An 18,835-nucleotide genomic window follows, 5' to 3' on the forward strand; every position below is an offset into this window, starting at 1 on the left:
TCATATTAAAAAGTTGATTTTTTTTTTTTAAGTTCACTCAATTCTTTTTTAATTTTTTTCTGGGTTGGGGTACGGAACTCTGTAGTGTGCTCAGGGAATCTGTTTGCCACTTCCAGTGATATTTAATACTTGGCCAGACAGCCAGACGTTTGAGTGCTTGTGCCTGGTGATGCAGCACTGCTCGGGCCCAGTGCTGGGGATCTAACTCGTGTTCTTATGCATTGATGGCTCCTGACCCCTTACCTCTTTCCCACTCATCATCCCTCACTTTTTAAATACAAGTAGGAAGTCTATTTAACAGTTTCCTTTAGTGTTGTAGTTTTGTTGGGTAAGACTGAATAAAGGTAAATAACACTAATAATGATTAATTTTTCCAGATTTCTATATTTTCCTGCTTGTAGATTACAAACCCTTTAAAAATATGGTGCTGGACCTCAAAAGAAACAGTGAAGACAGCCAGAATTGTAAAAACTATTCACCCAATACCCATATGATAAGGGGTTAATAAAGATACACAAGGCACTGGTAGAACTTTACAAGAACACCCAACCCCATCAAAAAATGGGGAGAAGAAATGAACAGAAACTTCCTCAAAGAAGAAATTCAGATAGCTAAAGGCACATGAAAAAATACTCTACATCATTAATCATCAGGGAGATGCAAATCAAAGCAACAGTGAGATATCATCTCACGCCACAGAGACTGGCACATATACAAATGAACAAGGACACCAGTGCTGGCTTAGATGCAGAGAGAAAAGGGACGCTTATTTATTATTCATTGCTGGTGGGAATGCCGACTGGTCCAGCCTTTTTGGAAAACAATATGGATATTCTCAAAAAACCAGAAATTGATCTCCCAAATAACCCAGCAGTACCACTTTGGAAATATACCCTGGAGGCCCCAAAACACAGAGCAGAAACAACATCTACACTTCCATGTTCATTGCAGTACTATCCATAACAGCCAGAATCTGGAAACAACCCTAGTACCCGAGAATAGACTATGGATAAAAAAACCCACAAAACTATGGTACATCTACACAATGGAATACTACACATCTGTTAGGAAAAAATGAGGTTATGAAATTTGCCTCTAAATGGATGGACATGAAGAGTATCATGCTGAATGAAATGAAAGTAGAGGGACAGATACAGAATGACTGCAATAATCTGAGACTAATATCCAAGGCCAGAAAAAACGGGCCAGAAAGACTGGTCAGTGGTTGGAAGCTTGCCACAAATGTGTGGGGAGCAAAGGGCAGTTAGGATAGAGAGGGGACCACTATGACAATGATAGTTCTAAATGATCACTTTGGACAAGAACTGGATGCTGAAAGCTAGTACAGGAATATAATGATAACCTTTCAGCATCTGTATCGCAAACCATAATGCCTAAAATGAGAGAGAGAGAGAGAGAGAGAGAGAGAGAGAGAGAGAGAGAGAGAGAGAGAGAGAGAAGAGAGGTGCCTGCCACAGAGACAGGTTTGGCTGGGGAGTGACTTGAAGGGGTGAGAGGGAAACTGGCATTGTTGCTGGGAAATTACACTGGTGGAGAGATGGGTGTTAGAACACTGTGTGACTGAAACACAATCAAGAACAATTTTGTAATGCTCTAACGTTTTTTTTTTCTATATAAAAAAAGAAGGGTGCTGGAGAATTAGTACAGTAGATAAGATGCTTGCTTTGCATGCAGCTAACCAGGTTAAATCCTCAATATCCTATATGGTCCCCCAAGCACCTTCAGGAGTGATTCCTGAGTGCAGAGCCAGGAGTAAGTCCTGAGTACAACTGGGTGTAACCCAAGAACCAAAATAATAATAAAATTAAAATGGAGTAGAAGTTGGGAAACAATATCTTGTCATTGCTTAATTTCTCTAATTTATAAAACTCAAATACCATTTACTTTTTTTGTGAGGGTTAAATGTAGCATCTAAAACCAATTATGTGTTTTTGTTCTATTAAATATTTGTTAGTTGGATAAATGGGATAGTTTTTTAGTTCAGTAAAAGTCTCTGCTTTTAATGTTTTTTCCCAGTAATTCGGGCGGGCACCAGTAATTAGTCTCTTGATATTTAATTTCTTTTGGTTTTGGGGCAACACCTGGTGGTGCTCAGGAGCTGTTCAAGGCTTATGCTCAAGGATTGCTCCTGGTGGTGCCAGAGATTAAACCTGGGGCTCCGACATACAAAGTATATGCTTGCCTCATTTATCTAGTGTCTGCTTTCAGTGGCCCTTATTTGGGTTGTGGGGCTCATACCCAGCATGGCGCTACTGGGGGTTACTCCTTGCATAGTGCTTTGGAGATCGTGTTGTTGGTACCAAACCTGAGGCTCTTCTGTGCAAAAACATGTGTCATTTGAGCCATCCCTCTAGTCTTAGAAATGACCTTTAAAGACTTCATATGTAGCGGGCATGGCTCAAGTGCCAGTACACATTGAACCCTGCACCCTGCACAGTGAGTTCATATACCTCTGGGGTCCCCCCAACAATTAGATCGAACACATCCACCAAACTGTTTCCCCAGCCCATTATTGATTTTGAAGACCAAAAAAAAAAAAAAAAAAGAAAGAAAGAAAGAAAGACCATAGGAACTATTTTTTTATTTTGAATTTCAAATTGTTTTCTTTTAATATGAAATGAATCAATTTGGTGACCAACTTTTTTTTTTTTTCTTTTTGGGTCACACCCAGCGATGCTCAGGGGTTACTCCTGGCTCTGCACTCAGGAATTACTCCTGGCGGTGCTTGGGGGACCATATGGGATGCTGGGGATCGAAACCGGGTCGGCCGCGTGCAAGGCAAATGCCCTACCCGCTGTGCTATCGCTCCGGCCCCCGACCAACTTTTATATATTTCTAAACATTGACCATCTCCTGCTGAGTTTGGCATAGTGTATGTGCTTTCTTAAAATGCTATCCCAAAATTAATGTAGCTTCTAGGCTTTTATGCCATAGTGTACAAATGTGGATTTCTTGAGGAACTGAAAGTCTTCCATTTAGAATTGGAAAATAAGAAGGTCCTGGGCTGGAGAGATAGTTCAGCAGGTAGGGAATTTGCCTTGTACATGATCAACCCGAATTCAATTCCTAGCATCCCATATGGTCTCCTGAGCACCACCAGGAGTAATTCCTGAGCATTGCCAAGTGTGGCCCAAAAACCAAAAATGAAAATAAGAAAGTCCTGATAAGTATTAGAAGCCTAATACTTTCTAACAGTGATTATACTAGTAGGAATATTACATATTATCAAACTAATTTCATATATTGTATATGATTTTACCTTAACTTGGCAAATATAAATTGGAATTTGTGGGGGCCACACCCAGTAGTGTTCAGAACTACTGGCTCTGCACTTAGTGATTACTTCTGGCTAGGCTTGTGGGACTACTTGGGATGCCAGGGATCAAACCTGGGTCAGCTGTATGAAAGGCAAGCGCCTTACCCACTGAACTATCTCTTTGGCTCCCCTATAAATTGAACTCTTAAATTGATGTGATGAATCTTTACCCATACCTCTTTATGTTAAAGATAAGATGAATTCCCCCCTCCATCCAAACACACACACTTTATTTAAGCACCATGGTTTGAAAAGTTGTTCGTGATGATTTCTTATAGGCATTCACTATTCCAACATCAGTCCCACCACTATGTCACCTTCCCTCCACTGCTGGCTCTGTTTCCCAACCACCCCTTAGGCTTGCCCCCATAGCAGGCCCACAAAAATTTTGTTTTATATTGCTTTTTACCAATAAATGACTAACAATGATCAAAAAATATTTTTTTTTCCTTTTTGGGTCACACCTGGCGATGCACAGGGGGTTACTCCTGGCTCTGCACTCAGGAATCACTCCTGGCGGTGCTCAGGGGACCATATGGGATGCTGGGAATCAAACCTGGGTCGGCAGCGTGCAAGGCAAGCGCCCTACCCGCTGTGCTATTGCTCCAGCCCCTGATCAAAAAATATTTCTTTAGAAAAGAATTAGTGAAAGTTGTTGTATCTCATCATGGGGACATTATATCCTTGTCTGATCTATTACTAAGATGTTGTTACAAGTTAAGCCTTTGTGTTACTGTTTTTATTAATCAAGATTGTTTGGCTTCTAGTTACATCCTATTTAATCTGGTGTGCTACTACTGGATTATCAGTTTAGAGATGTAAAGTTGAGAGATGTCACATGGCCGCAGATGCAAACCTTGCATTCCAGAAAATTCAGAATTTTTTTTTTTTTAATTTATAGAGATCTGGTTTTATTTTATTTTATTTTGCTTTTTGGGTCACACCCAGCGATGCTCAGGGGTTACTCCTTGCTTTGCACTCAGGAATTACTCCTGGCAGTGCTTGGGGGACCATATGGGATGCTGGGGATCGAACCTGGGTCGGCCGTGTGCAAGGCAAACGCCCTACCTGCTGTGCTATCACTCTGGCCCCAAAATTCAGAATTTTTAACTGGGTACTTTAGCTGGAATTAAAATTTCTTTCTTTTTCATTTTCCTTTTTGGGTCACACCCAGCAGTGCACAGGGGTTACTCCTGGCTCTGCACTCAGGAATTACTCCTGGCGGTGCTGGGAGACCATATTGGATGCTGGGAATCGAACTCGGGTCGGCCGCGTGCAAGGCAAACGCCCTACCCGCTGTGCTATCCTCCAGCCCCTGGAATTAAAATTTCTAACTGGGTTATGTCTGAGAAATTTTTGTGGCTAGTTGACCTTTTTCGAGGTTTATTTATGAATCTATGGGAAAAGTCTGGTAGATGAGTGTCTGTGGACGCAAAGGCAGAGGTGGCTCATGGGCATGGTTTCCAGGCTTCCGGAAGTACAGGGAGGTAGAGGAAGGCAGCCCATCCCAGCTCCAAGGAGGCCTGGAATTTTCTACCTTAGGACACGTGTACTTGAAATTTTTGGCAGGGCTAGTTCTCAGTGAGGCATAGTCCTGAGGTGATAAAGTCCAGCCCCAGGCATGGCAGTGGTTTTGGGGTCTGGGAATGAGTGACTGCTGGGGCTTTGTCTGGGTGTGTGCTAGCCAGCCCCCCTCTGAGTGTGCCCCGAAAGTCTCAGCCGGAAATGGGTGTCTGGGAAATTTTTGTGGCTATTTGATCTCTTTCAAGATTTATTTATGAGTCTCTGGCACAAGGCTGGTAAATGAGCTTACATGGTGGTGGAGGTGGTTTGTGGGCCAATACATGAATTTTTATAACCCTTTTATCCACTCTTTCAGAGCTAATACTTTGCTTTTGTGAGTACTTCCTAGTACCTGGATGCATATGGTATATTCATAACTGTGAATTGAGTTTTTGAGAGTTGTCTGGATTTTCAGTATGAATGTTCTCTTTGTGTCAGAGGTGCAATTAAAACTTTATATTAGGTCCTGTAAGATAGTTCAGAGGGATGGAGACTGTGCTGTATGCTTGATTCCTGGCACAGCAGTAGCACAGATGTTGGAGGGCCGGGCTGGACCCAATCAGCAGTGCTTGGCATGGACTCCCAGGCCCCCACTTCCCCTGTTGGATGATCTTTCTTTTTTTTTTTTAATTTTATTTTTTATTGAATCACTGTGAGATACAGTTACAAAGTTTTCATGTTTGATCCACCACCAAACCCCGCATATCCCCCCCCCCCACTCCCCTTCTCCCTGTGTGGCAGACATTTTTCACTTTACTCTTTCCTTACTTTGATTACATTCAATTTTCAACAGGAATCTCACTATCATTATTTGGAGGTTTTCCTCCAATAGTCAGACATGTTGGATGGCATCAACAGATCGCATGTTTTCATTTTTCAGCGGCCGTGCAGTTCGGAGATGTCCCAGTCCTGCATCCCAGAGCCGTGTTAGTAGTTGGTCAGTGTTGCCGGGGCTCCATCTGGAGAAGGCGTACTGGCTGTGCCTCCTCCGTCTGGCTCCCCGGTGTTGCTGGTTGGGTGATCTCTTAAAAATAGCAAATAATTTTGTGTTTCATGAAGCACTGTCAGCTTTACTGTATTTAATGCAATAAACTAATATATTAGTTGAATTTTATTATATGTTGAGACTTTTAGAGTGTTCCTGATGTGACTATTTCTCTTGAAGTTAAGTAGGCTAGAGCAGAGAGAGTGTTGTTGTTCTGAGAGCTTTGGAATGAGATGGATCTGAGTACTGTACTCGTATCTGTGCTGAGGAAGAGTGTGCACTGTAGGGGCCTCCGTAAGTCAAAAAGTGATGCCCACAGAGTTCTTGTAAGAGTTAAATAAATAAGTAAAACCCAGAAAATTTTTTCACTTTTGGAACCAGAGAGACAGTGACATCAAAAAGCACTATCCTGAGTATCTTTCTGTTTGTTTCTGGGTTACCCCGGCAGTGCCCAGTGCTTACTCACGGCTCTGCACTTTCAGAGACCACTCCTAGTGGGGCAGGGAGACCACAGCTCTGATTTGAAGAGTTCTTTACTCTGGGCCTTGTTTGTAAGCAGACATTAAATTTAGATTATAAATTTTAAAGCTGTGTGTTTATTTTAAAAAAAATAATAGCGCTTTTCTTTTATTTCTTTTCTTTCTTTCAGGTCAGTTGAACATCTTGATGGCCAGAGTGTCCTAACTGACTCACTTTGGAGGCGGTATAGTGAATTTGAATTGTTGAGAAACTACCTTTTAGTTTACTATCCACATGTTGTTGTTCCACCTCTACCAGAAAAAAGGGTAAGAAATGAAATGACAGTATAGTTTATAGGTATTTAACACTGAGATTATTCTTCATGATTGTTTTATTTACCTAGGCAGAATTTGTTTGGCATAAACTTTCTGCTGACAACATGGACCCGGATTTTGTGGAAAGACGACGGATTGGTTTAGAAAACTTTCTCTTGAGAGTTGCTTCCCATCCCATTCTTTGTAGAGACAAAATCTTCTATTTGTTTTTAACACAGGTATTTTTTTTTTCTTTGTTTAGAAATTCATTGACACGGGATTTTCTTTGAAATTTAAGGATTTTTATTTTTGGAACAGCTTTGTTAATGTGCATTTTGTTGTTTTGAATTTCAGAATTATAGATTACTTCATTCTTTGTTTAAGGTTTTTTTGCTAAAGATATATAAGATAGGGGGACGCTGGGAGATAATAGAATGTATAGGGTGCTTGCATGCAGCCAGTCTGGGTCTGATCCCTCGCACCTTTGTGGTCCCCTAGCCCCTCTAGGAGTGGTCTCTGAGAGTGCAGAGCTGTGAGTGAGCACTGAGAACTGCCGGGGTAACCCAGAAACACACAGGAAGATATTCAGAATAGTGCTTTTGATTTCACTGTCTCTCTGGCTCCAAAAGTGAAAAATTTTCTGGGTTTTATTTATTTATTTATTTATCTATTTATTTATTTTTTGGCTTTTTGGGTCACACCTGGTGATGTACAGGGATTACTCCTGGCTTTGTACTCAGGAATTGCTCCTGGTGGTGCTCAGGGAACCAAATGGGATGCTGGGAATCGAACCCGGGTCGGCCGCATGCAAGGCAGATGCCCTTCCCGATGTGCTATCGCTCCAGCCCCTCTGGGTTTTATTTTAAATTCTTGTTTTTTACCTGAAAGAAGAACGTAGCTACAGATACTCTGTTTAATTTTAATATTTTTTGTGTATGTTTTTCATATATCTAAAAATGTGCTTTTTTAGGAAGGCAACTGGAAAGAGACGGTGAATGAAACTGGGTTTCAGCTGAAGGTAAGACTGTGTGAAATAATTTACTGTTCCCATACAGTGCCATGTACATAGTGGGATACTTGATGTTATAAAGTGAGTGATGTTGGAAATAGGCTTTAGGCTTTATGTTTAATATCAGTGATAGTGTTTTTAAAGAAACACTGCTGTTTGCTTTGGATATGTATGATTTTAGTTTTGCTAGTGAGACTGTGATGGGCATATTTGTGGGTTTAATTCTATTAAATTAGGATTTAATAGAACATTTGACGATTTGTTTTTGTTGGCTATATCTGACAGTGCTCAGGGTTACTTCTGCCCTGCACTCAGGAATTACTCCTGGCAGTGCTTAGGGAATCATATGGGATTATTAAGATGGAACCTGAAATCTGGGTCGATCATTCCATTCTCTTTTCCCTGTCACTGCACTGTAGCACTGTCTTCCCATTGTTCATCAGTTTGCTCGAGTGGGCACCAGCAGTGTCGCCATTGTGAGACTTGTTACTGTTTTTGGCATATTGAATACACCACAGGTAGCTTGCCAGGCTCTCTCTTTTCCCTATAGTTCCAAAAATAGTGTTACACTGGTGTTGCAGTTTGGAAAGTTGTCATCTCTTTTGTAAGCTGTATATACAGGTAGTTAAAATGTAATGCAAATTGACAAATGGGCTGTGGGTGTAGCTTAATGGTAGAGGATGTACAAGGCTCTGAGTTCCCCCAGCCACCATACAAAGAAAGTAACATACTTGGGCCAAGGGTGCATGTTCCTTAGAGCATGTGTGAGTGCACCAGCACCACACACAAAAATTATTTTTAGAATTTAAGTTGTAAAAAATTTTAAGTTGATAAATGATTCATACAGTATTATAACAAATGCTCAATATGCATAGGCAGAAAGAACAAAATGTGTTAACAGTAATCTTAAAATAGTCCCAAGTATTAGAATATAGTCATATGAAACAGCATAAAAAGAAAAAAATTTTTTTGATTTAATTTTTTGGGCGACATTCAGTGGTGCTTAGGACTGATTTCTGCCTCTGTGCTCAGGAATCCTCTACACCTGGCTGTGCTGTGGAGTTATTCTTGGATCTGTACCCAGGGACTACTCCTGGCAGAGCTTGGGGGACCATATCAGGTGCCAGGGATCAAACCCAGGTCGACCACTTGCAGGGCAAAGCACCCTGCCTGCTGTACCCCTTTGACACGATTTTGAAGGTTGAAGGTGTTAGCAATTTATAAAGAAAAATAAAGGAAAATGCTAACTATAAAATTTTGTTGATGTCTCTGTATAATAGAAAATATATAAAATTGTAGTCATAAACCATTGGCCATTACAAAGCTGTTGCCAAGCAGTGGCTTGGGGAGAAAGAAGAGGTGTACTAGAAATGATGTGAGAACAGTGGAGAGACCAGGAGACAGCAGAGCAGGGAGAGTGCATGCCTGGTGTGTACCCAGCTCTGGCTCAATTCCTGCCACCTCTCGGGAGGCCCAGGATCCCTCACACCACAGGGCCTGAGCCCACAGCATTATCGACCCTGCATTGAACAGCCTGCTTGGCCAAGAATCAGGGGCTTTGCTGGTGCCCTCAGAATTGCTTAGCACAACTTTGAGGCTCCCCCCTACCTGAAGAAAAATAACAGTTTTGAAGGGTCTTGAGCACTTTGGTTCAGGCTGAATGCAGTAACTGTACATCAAAACTGTTAGCACTATTGTAATAATACCTAAACTATTTAAAAAATTGTTGTCATTGATTTTGCCATCAGTTTAGTAACTAGTTATCAGTTTGTCCTTGAACCTGATTTTTAGCTATGACTTTGGTGATCTTGAGAACACTCTTGAATTTCTTATTTATACAAACTGGGATGTTTTCAGAGTGGTGTGAGTCTTCTGTGTGGGTGCTGTCTGATTATATTTCCGATACCGGTATCTCTGTGTTAGAAATCTCCATTCCACTTTTTAAAATTTGTTTGGGGGCTGCCGGTGACTGTGCTTGAGGGCTGCTTCTGGCATGGTGCTTAGGAGTTGCTAGGGGACCACAGGTGCCAGGAATCAAACCCAGGGCCTTAGCATGCAAAGCACGTGCTCCAGTTCTTAGGTCCATCTCTAGGCTTTCATAGTCTTTGATAAATAAATAACACTTACTATGCATTGTTAATAACTGTAAAAGTAAAGTTTTTAATGAAATGGAACAGAAAATTTATGAGGAGTTTTATTTGGAAGCCCATGTCTTGCTGTATTTCTTCATAATATCTGTTTTCAGTTTAAGTCCATCCTTTCATCAAGGGAAATGGATTGGACCACCTCACACACATGTACATTCATACACAGAAGCATATACATGTGAAACTATCCACATGCATGCATATACATATAAAATGTAAGTAATTTTATTTTACTTACGTAGAAGGTCTGTTTGGCAGTTATAGCTAATCTGATTGTTACAACTAATCTGAAAGCTCAGATTTAAGCAAAAGTAACTTGAGATGTTCAAATGAATGTGCATAACTGTTCTACTGACTGAATTACTTTTGTCTTTTCAGATAGAACCCAATTAGTTATGATAGATATATAAACAAACATGACCAGCTGTTTTCTAGACTACAAAATATTAGAAGAAAATTTGAAGGTTCCAAAACTGAATACTGGGGCTGGAGCGATAGCATAGCGGGTAGGGCGTTTGCCTTGCACGCGACCAACCCAGGTTCGATTCCCAGCATCCCATATGGTCCCCTGAGCACCGCCGGGGTAATTCCTGAGTGCAGAGGAAGGAGTGACCCCTGTACATCGCCGGGTGTGACCCAAAAAGCAAAAACACATGTACATTCATAAACAAACTAACTAAAAATGAATATTGCTGAAATCAGGCACCTTATGTCAGCAGTGAAAATTAAGAGTTGAGCATCCTCATAAAGGATGGCAACAGTGCAAGTCATATACCATAGTGTGGAGGTGTTTGGCTAGGGCCATTCCCTGCGTAGCTGGGTAGCTTCCTGGGCTTCCTCACAGGTGGGTTCAGCTCCGTTGTTACAGTGCTTACTTCGAGGCCCTATGTAAAGGTTGATTAATATTTGCTCTGTGCTCTTAATTCAGTATTTTGTTATTTTTAAAATGCATTTATTGAAGAAGATTATTGCTTAACATGTGGTCGGTCAATTTAAGAATATCTCAGTTTGCTGGGTTTATTAACCTGAATTCTAGACCTGTGAATTCCTACCAACCTGAAACTTGACAACCATAACTCTAAGGTGATAGTATTTATAGAGTATTTCCTTCCTTCCTCCCCTCCCCTGGCTCAGTTTAGGGGGTCACTTATAGGATTACTAAGGGGGACCTTATGGTGCCAGGGATTAAACCTATCTCTCTGGCACTTGGAGTATCATTTCAGAAAGAGCATCAAAATGGTTTGGTCTGGCTTGGGTTTGTTATGTTTAGGCCACACACAGTGGTGCTCTGAACTTACTTCTGGCTCTGTGCTCAAAGGTCATTCCTGGCAGTGCTCAGGGGACGCTATGTGGTGCCAGGATGGAACCCGGTTCAGCTGTGTACAAGGCAAGCACCTTACCTGTTGTTACTATCTTGCCAGCCCCTCAAAATGGCTTTTTAAAAAAGTCTTTCTAAAAAGTTTTTTAGACCCTAAAGCAGTTGTCTTGTCTGATTGTCATTTTTATGCATTTTTTGTTTCGTTTTTGGACCATACCCTTCTCTGCTTGAGGGCTCTTCTCGGCTCATGTTCAGGGAACCGTACCTGGACCTCCTCCATGCATGCGAGTGCTCTGCCCCTTAGCTGTGGCTCTACCCTTATCATTATCTATTTCACGCGTACTACCCTGAGTTTCACTTTTTAGATATGGAATCATTCCCAGCAGTACCCTGGGGCTACTCCTGATCTCTGCATGGGGTTCACTCCTGACATTACTCAGGGAACCATGTAATACTGGAGACTGAACCTGGCTCTTACATGCCAGGCATGCGCTCAGCCTGTTGAGCTGTCTCTCTGGCTTTTAAAATTTTTTATTTTTTTTTTCTTAGTTTTGGGAACCACTCTGGCCAGTGCTTAGGGGCTATTCCTGACTCAGTGCTCAGGGGTTACTCCTAGCAGTGATTATGTGGTAGCAGGTATTGAATCCAAGCCTCCAAATACAAAGCATGTACGTAGTTGAACTCTGTCTCTGGCCTCTCTGGCCTTCATTTTTATTTTATTTTTTATTTTTTTTTAATTTATTTTATTGAATCACCATGTGGAAAGTTACAAAGTTCTCAGAGTTATGTCGCGGTTATACAATACTCAGACACCCGTCCCTTCACCCGTGCCCATATTCCACCACCAAAGACCCCAGTCTTCCTCCCAACACCCGTCCCCCCAACCCCCACCCCCGCTTGCGTAATTGATAAATTTCACTTCATTTTCTCTTTACCTTGATTACTTTCCATGATTCAACACAAAACTCACTATTGTTGTAGTTTTCTCCCAAGAAAGACAGCCCTACTGCCAATGAAGCATTTGATAATTAGTTTTCCATTGCTGAGACTGGAGAGACATGAAGTTCTACTGTCAAGTACTTAGAATTTTTTTTTCCCCCTCCTTCCCGCGCCACCAAGTTTATGCCTGCTTAATAAACAGTCCTCATATTACGGCTGACACCACACCGCCCGACGAGAAAAAGATATTTCCTGTCCTTGGCCAGCATGGGGCTATGGCTTAGTTCACAGTCTAGAGACATGGCTGCAAGCAGTTTCTGGAACCAAAAGTAGTTCCTCCGGATTCTGGTTGATCTGCAGCAACGTGGCCGCACAATAGTGTGGCCACCCGGGTCGAATCTCGGCGGAGCATGCTCTGGTATCGGCCCGAGACTCCCCAAGTGTCCCGCTGTTCCAAGTACATAATATTTTTTAATTTTAATTTCCACCTCCCCCCATTCCCGCACCTCTAAGTTCGTGCCTGCTTCATAGACCTCATAATATGGTGGACACCACACCGTGTTTCTCCCAGAAAAGGGAAAAGAATCGAGAAAGGAGGATATTTCCTCTCGTCGGCCGGCGTGGGGCTATGGCTTAGTTTACAGTCTAGAGAAATGGTTGCTACTTGGATTACCTTCTATATTTCAACAAAAAACTCAGTATCATTGTTTGGAGTTAACCCCCACAGTCAGACCTGCTAAAAAGGAACCCTTTCACATTGCTGACAATAAAGATATAATAGGTCGCGTGGCCGCCATTTCGGCCGCGCGGTTTTTTTTTTTTTGTATGAAATCCAAGGAAAATTCTGCCAGTATTTGCATCCCTGCAAGCTTTTATTTTCCTTTTGTGGTGCTCATATGGAGAAGCCTGGAGAGAAAAACTCAGAAAAACTCTGCCCCGCCGGCGGCGAGTGGGCCAGGGGCTCCCATCCCAGTCTGGTGGCCTCTCCAGGAGCTGCTCGTGTCCATAGTAGCTCAGTTGCCTCTGGGGTCGAGCTCGTAGGGCAGCAGAAAAGACCGGGCCTGCGTGGCGCTGTGCTTAAATATTGGTAAAGGGCGGGACCGGCAAACCCACCCTCTGGGATCACCTGGACGTCCCGCTGGTACCTGCATTCTGTGTTTTAAAACCGGCTGTTGCCTTGCTGCGCCCAATAAGGAAGAGTTGAGAGAGAAAGCCCTGCCCCGCTGGCGGCGAATGGGCCAGGGGCTCCCATCCCAGTCTGGGGGCCTCTCCGGGAGCTGCTCGTGTCCATAGTAGCTCAGTTGCCGCCGGGGTCGAGCTTGTAGGGCAGCAGAAAAGCTGGCCTTCATTTTTAGTGTAGTTTATTTTGGCTTTGGGGACATACCTGGTGGTGCTCAGGGTCCACTCCCAACTTTGTTGTCAAGTTGTTCCTTAAGTTGTTCCTCAAGTTGGAATTTTGTTGTCAAGTTGCCTTCCTTGATTTGTTTTATTAGAATATTTGACCTTGACTGTTGATTGTCATTCTCTTTAATCTATATGTGAGATGGGGGGGGGACGGGAGAGAGGAGAGAGAGAGAGGAGAGGGAGAGGGAGAGGAGGAGAGGAGAGGAGGAGAGGAGAGGAGAGGAAGATCTGGCTGACTCAGGGCACCATATGGGGTGTCAGGCATCAAACCTGGGCTGACTGTGTGCAAGGCAAGCACCTTACCTACGGTACTATTGCTCTGTCCTCTTCTTAAATCTTTTAAAAGAAATCATTATGCTCAGAAACTGATAAAATTTGTTCTTTTTTAAATAGGTGCTCTATTTATTATAAATTTAAATAACAACTTTTTAACATTTTTAACATTTAAAATACAGAAAAAAGTGCAATCAGCCTAGACACCAGGTAGGATGCATGTTAGTGAAGGGCCCAAGCTGTGTTGTAGTACGTCTCGGCTTGGGAGTTAAGAGAGAGATAAGGGATATAGATAGCTCAGAGGGCTGGAGTACATGCTTTGTGCCTAGTGACCTCAGTTAAATCTTGGCACCACATGGACCCATGGGTGCAACCCCCAACTGATGGCCCCTAAATCAGAAAGAAAAAGAAATATAACAGGAAAGACAAATCCCAGGACAAGAAAAGTAAAACATGTAGGGGCCAGAGGAATAATACAGTGGATTGGGAATTTGCCTTTCATTCATCTGACCCATGTTTGATTCCCAGCACCACTTAAGGTCCCCTGAGCCTGCCAGGAGTGACCCCAGAGCACTGCTAGATATGGCCCAAACAACCCTGATCCCCTCCCTCCCCCCACACACACAAAAAGAAAAGTAAAGCATAATATAAATTGGAAAAGAAAGGGAGATGAAATTAAAGAGAAAGGTGTAGGGAGTTAAGGGTATAGAATAGTTGGGGTTATTTTTTTTGCTCATCTAACCCTATTATGCCTGGTCATTTTATTAGGGGAAGTGGGGGTTGGGGGTAGGGAAGAAGGCTGGGCTACACCTGTTGGTGTTCAGGACCTAATCCCAGCCTTTGCTTGGGAGGTCACTCTGGATAGTGCTGGGGTCCATGCCTAGTATGGGATCGAACCTGGCCTTCCACAGGCTGCTCAGGTATGGGATCGAACCTGGCCTTCCACAGGCTGCTCAGGTGCAGTGCTCCTTTGGACTCTCTGACCTCCACACTTGTTATTCTTTGTGGGCTGGTTGAATTTTGAAGTCACACCCAATAATACTCAGGAGCTACTCTTGGCTCTGTGCTCAGGAATGACCCCTATAGCTCTTGAAATTAAACCATGGCCACTGCAGGCGAGTGCCTTACCCACTGTAATATCCCCATCCCAGCTCCTTTTACGTGTAAGGACTTCCACCCATATCAGCTCATTTGTCCTTCAGATACAAAAAAGATTAACAGGGTGAAATACCAATTTGTGCTAGTGAGACATTTAATTATTCGTAATAGGTTTTTCAGTTTCTTATAGTTCAGCCTAGGCCATACCACCCTGAACAAACCTGATCTCTTCAGTGTCTTTCAGACTGAACTCTAGGAGAATGAGTTTATAGGAGTAGAAAATTAATCCAGAAACAAGTAATCTGAGGAACCCTTAACTTGTGTGTTAAGTTTATTATTTGGGGGCATATTTATAATTATAGATTGGAAGTTAGAGTAGTATAAGGTTTTCTGTTTGATTGGAATTTTCAAAATCATATCACATTATGAGATTGATTCCTGATTGAGCTAACTAAACTGTTTAGCTTGTATGCCTTTGTCAGAAAGGTAATTTGATATCTTTTTTAAAATAAGGACATAGGGTGAGACTTGGTTATATTAAGTTTGCGATAAAATGTTTAACATCGTATCTCTCTTCGTAGAGAGTAGTTGACAAATATAGTCTAACGTTGTGCTTCCCTTCCTGCTCTTAGTCCTTAGGCTAAGGTAGTCATGACTTTTCTGACTTGCTACTCTGAAGCAAACATCAAACCAACAATGTTCAACAGGCTATAAATTTTAATTGACTTAAAAGTGTTGTGAGAAATCTATCAAATAAAATTCAAAATTTAAACTATCAAAAAAATGTTTCGTAGTCTTTATTCTTCCAAAATATGCCCACATTTTCTTACACTCCGGTATCTTCAGTTAACTTTTAAATATTTTGTATAGTTCATAGTTGTTCTGTTAGTATGTAGGAAGTATGAATTTATTTTACCATGGAAGTGAGTACTGTCCACACTGGGTGGAACTAGGAAGATGGCTCAAATTGGAGCAGATGCTTTGCATGAGGGTTCCCTGGTTCAATCCCCAGAACTGCATGGTCCCCTGATTAGCAGAATATGAACACCCCCTCAAAAAAGAAAAAAGAGAGAGAGGTCTATCATAATTTGATTAACAAAAAAGTCCTATCAATCCTGACTAAATCCTATCTGTTTATATTGCAACTTTCTCCATTCTCCCATTTGCTCATGACTTGCCTACCATATTGACCTTTCCTAAACATTCCAAACTTGTTCAGCTGTAGAAACTTTTGTACTTGTTTTTTCCTACGTATTTCAGATCTTAACTCTCCACCTACAAGGTGGTTCAGATTTCATTAAATTATCATTTTATATGTAAAAATGAGATAACATTTTCTGCCAACTTGAAAGTAATTTGTCATCTAACTGGTTTTAGTATACAATATTATTTCAGCACAGACTTTTCCATAGTTTTTTTCTTTTCTAAAACACTTAACATGAAAGTGAGAAAAACCAGTGTTCCCTTGGTTTTGATTCCATCTGAGAGTTCCACTTAGGCATATGAGCTCTCAAAGCAGAGTAGTTTCATTTATTTATACAATTCATTGCTTTTCTTTACTTGGAGAAAAAAATCACCTGCTTTTTCCATGTGACCTATTTTGAGCTATAATTAGGCAGAGCTGTGTCCCTTGTTAGTGTCTGGATGTTTATAAGTTTTTCTTTAGTGTCATTGACTGTCATGTATTCAGTTTAATTTATGACGTTTTTGTAGTCTTAAAAAGATAATTACTGTTATATTTTTAGGTATGTCTGCTGTGTTTATTATAAATGATATGGAGAAAATTGTGCTTGAGCATCTTAATTCTAAAGGGAAAGTAAAACTGTTTGGATTTATACCCTGAAATGTAACTGTATTAAGTGAACAAATTATTTTTTCCAGGCAGACTCCAGGTTAAAAGCGCTTAATGCAACATTCAGAGTGAAAAACCCAGACAAGTAAGGTTTTGTTTTAATAAAAGTTACAATGTTGTTTTGAATGGTGTCTATTTAATTTTTCATTTCTGAATGTATGCACTTTATTTGCTAAGTATTTTTAAATAGCAATTCACTCTTAGTGAAACACTTTTATAGTCTGATAAAACTGATTGAAATTTGATAACATAATTGGGTCTAAGGTTGAAAGTAAAGTTTTAGAAAAGTAAACCAATGCTTTTTCCTAGAATTTATTGTTGTTGAAGTTGTCAGAAAAATGAGTAATTTTCATTTCATATAATGTTTCTAATGACTTTTTGTTTCATATGTATGGAGGCAGATTATATATTATGTATAATTTTAATAAATTGTCTACTTTTATATACCTAGAAAACTTGATAGAAAAATGCATACCCATAATCATAACTTTAGAGATTTTTTATATAGTAATTACTTGACTTAATGTCAGTTTTGTATATATGAGGGTATTTCTATTTTGTTTTTGTTTTGGGGGCCACACATGGCAGTGCTCAAGGATCACTTCTGGCAGCGCTAGGCTCCTGGCCCATATGTAGTTCTGGTGACCAAACCCCGGTTGACCGTGCACAAGACAAACCCCTACCTGCTGCATTATCACTCTAGCCCCGGGCATTTCTCTGTAAGGGTAGTCAGTGTTTACAAAAATAAGTTTAGGATGGGATAGTAATATTTTGGTTTTGGTCATTCTCTGAATTCCTGATAATTCAGAAATTTTGTTATGTGGACCTTTGTGTGGCGTTTGATTCATTGAAATTTCCCAGTTAGACATGTGAAATTTCATGTCTAATTTCACATGAAGTCTTTCCATTTTGGCAGCCAAATTTATGAGTGCTTTTAGCATTCTTCTAGTTAAACATTTCAGCATTTATATATATGTATGTATACATATATGTATATACGTATACACACATGTATGAGTGTGTGTGTGTGTGTGTGTGTGTGTGTGTACCGGAATTGAGGAAAAATCTCTAAAAGCTTGAGCATAGGAGGTCTGGCAAGCTGAAGCACCAGGTTTGATTCCTGGCACCACATGGTCACAGAACATTGGTGCTGCCACCTCAGTGGTCCCCAGCACTGCTGGACTGAGAAGCATGAGATTCGGCATCACACGGATACCGGTGTTGCCACTGAGAACTACTCAGTAGGACCCCTACATAGTACACATCGTGTGTATTCTTACCAAAAGCCAAGGTTGCATAGTCTGATGACCTGTTATGGCTCACTTTATAGACCATAATGTATTCATATAATGCCTATTTTTTAAAATGTTTTGGCATAAATCTTTTATTTAAAAATTTGCTCATGTATTTTTGGACCTCCCGGTAAGTGCTCAGAGGACCATGGGGACTACTCCCATGCCAGTTAAGCAGGTGGTTCTTTAGAGGATCTGCAGACGAAGTTCTTCTAGGACCCTGTGGTACCAGGAGCACCAGGGCCACGCCCAGCAGCGTGGAGGGGAAGTGTGTGATGCTGGAAATCCAGTCAGGGTTGAGTGCATGCGTGCCTAGCTGCATCTCCCAGCACTAAGGCGGCATTTTTAACTTTTGTTTATTAAAAGGTTGTGATGGTAACTGCAGGTGAGGCTGGTGCCTGCTTCATATCTCCAAAATCCAAAGGCGGGGGAAAGGAAAAATAGCAGTTGTAACTATGGAGGAGGTTTTTTGTTTTTGTTTTTTCAGACTTATTTTTATGCTTTTTGTGTATCAGGGATCATATCCGGGGTCTCTTACATGAGAAGTGTTCTACTGCTGGACTATATCCTTTGCTTCCTAAAGGATGTTTTTGTTTGTTTGGGGCCACGCCTGGTAGTGCTTAGGGGTTACTCCTCGCTCGGTATTCAGGAATTACTCGTAACAGTGCTTGGGGGATCACATGGGATGCCAGGGATCAAACCCAGCTTGACCGTGTGCAAGGCAAGCTCTGGCCCAAGATGTTATTTTTTTAGAGTAATTTTAGATTCGTAGTGAAATTGAAGTAAAAGTACAGAGTTCTTATTTAATTGCTGTCTCCAGACATATACGGCCTCCATTATGAGCA

General features: G+C 41.3%; 1 protein-coding gene across 4 annotated transcripts in view; it reads left to right on the forward strand.

Moving 5' to 3' along the window:
- SNX4 (sorting nexin 4) overlaps positions 1-18,835 on the forward strand; it is a 73,805-nt gene that overhangs the window by 14,990 nt on the left and 39,980 nt on the right. For all 4 annotated transcript variants that reach the window (XM_055127488.1, XM_055127489.1, XM_055127487.1 and 1 more), the window contains exons 3-6: positions 6,535-6,670; positions 6,748-6,897; positions 7,629-7,676; positions 16,728-16,783. In XM_055127488.1, coding sequence (XP_054983463.1) covers positions 6,535-6,670; positions 6,748-6,897; positions 7,629-7,676; positions 16,728-16,783 — 390 coding nt within the window. The remainder of the gene's footprint in view (positions 1-6,534; positions 6,671-6,747; positions 6,898-7,628; positions 7,677-16,727; positions 16,784-18,835) is intronic.

The sequence above is a fragment of the Sorex araneus genome, chromosome 2 (genome assembly GCF_027595985.1).
Source record: "Sorex araneus isolate mSorAra2 chromosome 2, mSorAra2.pri, whole genome shotgun sequence".
Classification (NCBI taxonomy): Eukaryota; Metazoa; Chordata; class Mammalia; order Eulipotyphla; family Soricidae; genus Sorex; species Sorex araneus.